The sequence below is a fragment of the Nothoprocta perdicaria genome, unplaced genomic scaffold, assembly GCF_003342845.1.
Source record: "Nothoprocta perdicaria isolate Ctin4 unplaced genomic scaffold, notPer1 scaffold_12, whole genome shotgun sequence".
NCBI classification, from domain to species: Eukaryota; Metazoa; Chordata; class Aves; order Tinamiformes; family Tinamidae; genus Nothoprocta; species Nothoprocta perdicaria.
This window is the reverse complement of record NW_020454316.1, coordinates 7,620,904-7,627,997: the sequence shown is the minus strand read 5'-3', so window position 1 is coordinate 7,627,997 and position 7,094 is coordinate 7,620,904. Positions and strand designations below refer to the sequence as shown.

Here is a 7,094-nt window from a genome sequence, read left to right as displayed (position 1 = left end):
GGATGGCGGCGGCGCGCGGCGGATGGCGGCGAGAGCCGGCGGCGGCCCCCACTCACCGGTGCAGCAAGATGGCGGAAAAGGAAGGGGCCCGCGCCCCGCGCGGCCTTATGGGAAGTGGCAGGCGCGCAGGCCGCGCGCGCTGCTCTCGCGAGACTTGCCGCCCTGTCCGGAGGCCCCGCTCGCGACGCCACGCCGGCCCTTATTGGCCATGCGCTGCTTCCGGCGGCAGCGCGGCGGAACTTCCGCTCCGTCGCTATAGCGACACACACGCTTTCGCGGCGAGCCGCACTACGGCTGCGCGGAGCGACCAAACTTGGTGGAGAGCAGCGAGCGCGGGGCCGTGGGGCTGAAACCCGAGTGAAGGGACAGGGCCCCGGGCCCAGGATCCCCCTSCCCGGGGAGCCCTGCGCCCGGCTCCGGCAAACACCGGGCAGGACAACCCCAACGAAGCGGTGAAAGGTTCCCTCCCGCCCTTCGCCTGGCTGTTCTGTCAGGTGACATTTTACCCTCTGCTCTAACTCACTGCAACCTGCTACTGGTGATGCTGAAGTACTCGTCACCAGCCAGCGCTGCTGGGAAACAAAACAAATTGGCAAATGGAAGCGTTCACACGGTTTTCAAGTCACCTATAAGAACAGTGGTAGCCAAAGACAGSACAAGCCCCTGGAAGGGCCCCAGCTTTATGCCCCAATCAAGGTTGTCTGAAGGAGCAGAATTGCAAGCTTACAGCAACTTCAATTCATATATCAAAAAATAAGTGTAGGAATGTAACACATCTGATTTGTACTGAAGCAGTAACCAGACCCTATGCACTGCAGTAGTACTCCCATTTTTTAGCACTTACACAAAGAGAGCTGCAGGTCTGAGGTTAACAGATAGACCAAGACAACTGACTCAGTTGAAACTCTGTAAAAACACGAATGAGAACATGTCTCCGTGCAAGTACAGCATCTTCAAAGCAAAGATTACAATATTGCAGTGGAGCATCTCAATCTGCACTTCAAATCTGTTACACAATGGACCTCTTGGGCACCATTTTTCCTTTCTTTCCTAACAATATAGTCCATTTCATCAGTTTTAATCAATCATCTGCAGATAGTGTTTCTACAGCAGAAGCAGTCACTACTTACCAGGTAGAAGTTTTACTATTTGCTATGGGCCATTTCAAACAAATGGTGCTTTTCTATTAAGACACTGTGCACTGACCTAGCACTGTACCAGACAMCCCTGTGCCACTCAGACGCATACTCAGGTCCAGCTCTAGATTAAGACACTTGCACAACTTATATTAAAGAACAAAAGAGGTTTCTCTTAAGTCTGTATTTATCTATTCATCAATTACAATAGATACTGAGAAGAGTTTTTAAAACAGTAAACTTTTAAAACACATTAACACAGGTTTTAGCTTTTTAAAGAAAAAAGTTCAGTTTAAAAAAAAAAGAGGTCATAGAAAAGCACAAACAATTCAGACAGGCTTATTTACAAGAGATAAATCTAATCTACTCAAGGTGATTTTGTGTACAGACAACATTCATAAAACCAAACGCATTACATGGCTCCACAACAACAGCAGTTTTTAGAACAATCAGCTGTTAAGGTACACACCTTAACTCAGTTTCTACAGTTTCAGTGCAATAAGTTGAAATTAATGCTACAGCTAAATAACTGAAATAAAAATGTAGGTATTCCAGAACCCTATTTCACAGACAATCTGATCTACACAGCCAAATAAGCAAACAGAGCTTAAGCAAGGCAACAGGATCAACTTCTGCCCCCAATTCTGAATATGCACCCTCAGCTATAATTATTCTTATTCTGGTAATCATCTTCCCACAAAAGTCAGTAGTAAAATGTCTCCAAAAAGTGGGAGAAATAGAAACTTCCCTACTTCTGGTAGCCACAAATCATTAGCTGATGAATGATTGGTGAAGCTAACAAAATTACAAGAAGGCTATTTGTACATTACAACATTGATGTTTCTTTTGAGTTGCAGTATTTATTTATGGGGCCTCTTACTTTTGTGAAGACTAATAAGCTCCACAAGTCAAAGGTCAGGATCTTTCACAAGCTCAGCTCAGACTGCAAAACCATCAGCAACAGAGCAAGAGGGACACAAATCCACAGCTGTTGTCCGAGTGACATTTTCACTGATCAGGGAGCCAATATAAAGAAAAAGTAAGCCAAGGAGCAAGACAACTTCTTTCTATTATCTTAATTATACATTAATTCTCAAAACTGTTCCCATGGAAACCTTTTACAGGAGTGAACAGCAGTTAAGTTCTCATTCATTTTTCTTTTCCTTGTGCTTGAGAAGTTTGTTTATCTCCCTTTTTGCCATTCCAATGTACTTTGTAATGATCCCATGCTGGTTTAGTCCAGGAAACAGCAGCAAGAAACTCACTAAAAAAGGAAAAAAATATACAGAAACAGAATTATTTAATGTTCTTTTTTAAACAGTCCTTTCAGCTTACRGTATCTTATTTTCCTTAAACCCCATGTAACTGTTTTAAAAAAATTAAACCCTCCAAAAAAAACCCCCACCACACTCAAATAATCAAAACTAGCTTCCATTAGCCTCCTACCTACACAGGAATGTGTCACAAAATAGTTATTTCTGTTTTGCATACTGTAAACTTACCAATAAGGTATGTGAGAAAGAGATTGTGAACTTGCTGTCCTACCCAGGCAACCACAGCAAGAGAACACAGCATGGTCATGAAGTACTAAGAAAATGAAAAGAAAATGTTAACCAAGAATAAGTTGGGAATTCTGCCCCTTCCCTTGAATATGAGGCATTAGTTCTAAGTTTACAACTGTCTGGAAATTCTTTCCCATTTAACATGCAATACTTACATACAGGCCTGATAAAAATCATGATATTATCAAGTCTACATTTGGATTTTCTCATCTAGCTTCAGGGTATCAGTTTAACAGCATGTAGATTCTTTTCTGTCCAGGTATTTGTCATGAAACTAAACTGTTATCCCAGCTGATAAATGTGTAACATAGTACCTGAAGCTGTTTTCAGGAGAGTGCATATTACAGAACCACAGAACAGTTGAGGTTGGAAGGGACCTCTAGAGATTATCCAGTCCAACTCCGCCCTGCTCAAGCAGGGACACCTCCAGCACATAACCTGCCTTTTTAACTTCTGTATATCCTCAGGCCTACTCCCCCTGTTTACCCTGGGGGTACTGCGTGTGTGTGTGCATGCACACAAGTGTGTATACACWCACACAGAGGTGCAAACCGCCTCCATATTTTTCAGACATAACCCTTCTGGAACACTTAAATAAAGCAAAGACAACACAGACGAACTCCTGAAACTCTTATACCATTTTAGGCTTCTCTTCCTTCAGTGTGAAGAGACGTCTCCACCAACCAACAATTCTGCGACGACTCTTTACCAAATTACTACAAATTTCATGAAATCTTTGCTGCTGCTCAGTTGTCCTTTTAATGGAGAAGGGGAAAAAAAAGAGAGAATTTTCATATAAAACTTATCATTTATGATGTCTATATGCATTATTCTTTACTGTCTTTTTTTAACAGCTATTCTCTCCTTCTGAATATATGATTCWATATTCTTCCTTGTAATTTCAGTTGTCAGTATCTAATACCCATTAATTAGTAAAAACTAGTTTAGCAAAACTAAATGACATCTTTAATGTAGAGCAGAAAACGCCCGTACTTCCACAAAAAAAAAAAAAAAAATTATCTTACTGGGAGAAAGAACAACAGACACACTGCAGCAGTTCGGTCTCAAGAACAGAAAGCTACACATTTTCTACGAATCCTTACTTCTCATATAGATATTGCCAGCTTCTTCTTATAATGTCTTCATATACAGTTCGACATTTCAAATTCAACTGTCATTTTGGTAACGGTCATAACATATTTATACTCAAGAAACTACTTTAAGCTCATCTCACCACTTATTAGAGCCAAAGATTCTAGGTGCAAGAGCAGGAACAAGGTAATCGGCCAAGCAGAGGAACATAACAAAACAGGAGACGCCTGACAGAACAGATGGATCCAAGTAGTAAATCATCCTGTAGAAAGAAGATAACAGAAATTATTTCTGGATACTCAGTCTACTCAATACTCGGCATGTTTAGCTGTTTTTTCAGACTGGCTACAGCAGTGTCAAGTTCATGTCTGATAAAGTACCAATTCCAAACTCAGAATTTGAAGCACTTCTACTTCCTCACAATRTTATTCAATACTGTGTTTTTCCTCTTCTAATTATGTTTTATAAGTGAACATCCTGCAGTTCACGCAATTACACTTATCTTGAAAGTTACTTTTCAGWTTCATTTAGTTCTAGTCTCCTTACCTCCCCTTGGGAACCATAAGCTTTATGCAGATCAGCCAAAAGACAGTTTATTTCTATATCACCTAGCTCAACATTTGTATCTGCCTTCTTTTCTTCACTCTTAAGAAAACAGGCAACTGGCAAGCTTCCCAAGTGATGTAGACACTTATCTGTAAAAGGCTTGTAGGAGTCATCTTGGCTACTAGAGTACTGCATAAAAGCCTACAGAAATGTCTCCAGCAATCCAGCTCAGTATCTTTCACTCCATTGACCAGGAATTTCCTGGAGTCTGTCCTCCCCCTACCTCCCATCTCCTCCTCCCTTAAAGGAGGGAAGAGCCAGGCTAAAAGTACCAGCTGTGYGAAACTGGATGAATTCACCCTAAACACGACGCATTTCTGAGAAGTCTGCTCAATGGATAAAAGTTTTCTATTGTAATTTCAAACCATAATGGTATTGCTGTTGTCTTAGAGTAAACAGCCACAGAAAAAAAAMCATATCTGACTAACTGGATACCCAAACAATACACAGCTGAAGGTCATAAGAAGCTGCAGCAGCTATCACTGACAAACAGCCTTTGCAGAAAGCACTACCATTCCCCTCAGCCTCAGCACATTTAAGCTTACAGTTGAGAAGTTAAAAAGAAGTGCAAAATATCAGTGGGATGTGATAGGTGTTACTTCCTGTTCTTCCCAGTTCAATTTTTATTTTCAAAAAAACAAACAAACAAACAAAAAAAACACATTAGGGAAAAGAACTTGAATAAGAAAGCTTCTGGTTAGATTTTTAAAGGAAGCATCTTGCTGATTTTCTTAACAGTTCTGCTACCAGCAAGGCAAGTGCAACACAAATCTATGCTCCATGAGCTACGTACAAGAAAGAAAAGGAAACCACGCTCATCAGTGCGAGAGGAAACCAGGCTCTCTCCCAGCGAAGAATTTTATCAGTCATCAAAATCACTTCTCCCCATCCTTGCAATTGCTCTTCCAAGCTAGCAGTTTCCGCAGCCTACACAAAAARAGAAGAAAACATTACTAACCAAAATTTCACATGAGCTCCAGTACATATCATATATGATTAAAAAAGAAGTCATAAATCCTTCTCCGTACTTACATTACTAATAGTGCTGTAAATTATCTACAACATTACGATTGCCACAAAGAAAAGAGGCAAACTGTTCTCAGTGATAGGACAAGGAGCAGTAGGTATATGTTGAAATACAGGCAGTTCCATCTCCATATGAGGAGAAACTTCTTCACTGTGAGGGTGGCGGAGCCCTGGAACAGGCTGCTCAAGGAGGCTGTGGACTCTCTAGGGATCTCTTCCAACCTCAGTCATTCTGCGGTTCAGCAGGCTATCAGACATACCTTCATGTTATCACATCTATTTCATGTTTTATAGAACACAAGCCCCACATACAAGGAAAAAGGCTGCATTTGTCCAGAAAACATTTTACATCAAATCATTTTTATTATTTTTGTCTTATTACATTTATCACCACAGCTRAAAGAAAATCTAAGGAAAACAAATCGAAATATAACACTGCTAGTAGAAGTAGTAGCCTGCCTCTGATAGCCTAGAGGTACAGTAACTTGTTTTGCCAGTGGGTCAGGTAGAAAGAGCTTGCTAAGTCAGGTTTGTCAACATCATCTTATTTCCAACACATGCCCATAAGAAATCACTTTTCATTAAATGACACCAAGTTTCCATAAATATGACTCTCTGCTCTGAAGGGGACATCCCTCTAGAATATGGTGCATGTTTTTAGCAACAGGGACCCATTTATCTTTTTGTTCAGAAATATAAGCATTTGTTCCACTTTTAAGCTCCTGAAAGCGCCAGCTGGAATCCTTCCCGCATCCCTAGCTGGCCAGCTGCCCATGTGCAGAGGCKCTGCTGGGCAGGCCCTGCGGGAGCCTCTCCTGCTGCTGCCCCAGCACCTGCCTGTTCCGGGCACGACGCCCCAGCCCACCCCCTAAGCATTAAGCCGGGCTAACTGCCCAGCGCCCATCACTGCCTTCTCACATCTTTTAACTGCACGACAGCACAGCCGAGGGACGTTGAAACACGCAGGCAACAAATATTAAACGCAAAGCCGTGCGCATCGGGCAAGGCGACATACGAGCCCGCGGGCAGAAAAACGACGGCAGCGCCCGTTCCTACGCGCAGCACGGAGCCGCTCTGGGCCCGGGCCTGCAGGCCGGTCTAGCACGGCAGCCCGCAGCTCCCACTGCTGAGGCGGCCGCCCCGGGCGAGGCTGCGGCCCGGCGGGGCCGGGCTCCCACGGGCCGCGATGGCCGTGACACAGGGAGAGCGGGCCGGGTGCAGGAAGGCCCGTCCCCAGCGCCTCCCGGCACAGTCCCAAAGGCCCCGAGGCGCCGTCCGCAGCCCGCCCGCCGCAGCCGCTCACCAGCTGGTTGCTGCTCTTATTGTCGCCCTCCGCCATCTTGCGCCGCCCTGCGCCGCCCTGCGCCGCCACCGCCCCCGCGCGGCCGCGCCCGCCGCCTCTTATAGCCGCGGCCCCTCCCCGCCCCCGCCCCCGTGCCGCAGCGCTGCCCGGCGTCGCCATTGGCCCGCTCGAAAGGCGGCGCGGGCCAATCGCGGTGCAGCGGCCGGGCCTCGCCGGCGGCCGGTTGGCTGTTGGGATTTGAATAGGGGGAGCCGCCCAATGAGGACGATGCCGCCCCTCCCYCGCCGCCGCAGTGCGACGGCGACGGGGCAGCCGTTAACGGCCGCGCCGCCGTGAGGGCGGTGGTTGCGCGAGCGGGGCCGGGGCTGG

At 45.3% G+C, this 7,094-nt stretch overlaps 2 protein-coding genes across 3 annotated transcripts in view; both read right to left on the bottom strand.

Moving 5' to 3' along the window:
- The window catches only part of RPS15A (ribosomal protein S15a), a 4,886-nt gene extending 4,808 nt beyond the window's left edge, over positions 1-78 (bottom strand). The window contains exon 1 of the mRNA XM_026054174.1: positions 57-78. The gene's annotated coding sequence lies outside the window, so the exon portion shown is untranslated. The remainder of the gene's footprint in view (positions 1-56) is intronic.
- Positions 79-1,471: 1,393 nt separating this feature from the next.
- On the bottom strand, positions 1,472-6,792 carry ARL6IP1 (ADP ribosylation factor like GTPase 6 interacting protein 1). Of its 2 annotated transcripts, XM_026053920.1 has the most exons (7): positions 6,726-6,792; positions 5,190-5,323; positions 3,933-4,052; positions 3,336-3,453; positions 2,639-2,723; positions 2,293-2,400; positions 1,472-2,199 (listed from the first exon to the last, which is right to left on the bottom strand). In XM_026053920.1, exons 1-7 carry the CDS (start codon positions 6,759-6,761, stop codon positions 2,075-2,077), a joined length of 726 nt encoding a protein of 241 aa, XP_025909705.1. In that variant the 5' UTR covers positions 6,762-6,792; the 3' UTR covers positions 1,472-2,074. The 2 variants fall into 2 exon arrangements, with proteins under 2 accessions (XP_025909705.1, XP_025909706.1); XM_026053921.1 differs by having other exon boundaries at positions 2,083-2,400.
- Positions 6,793-7,094: the final 302 nt, after the last annotated feature.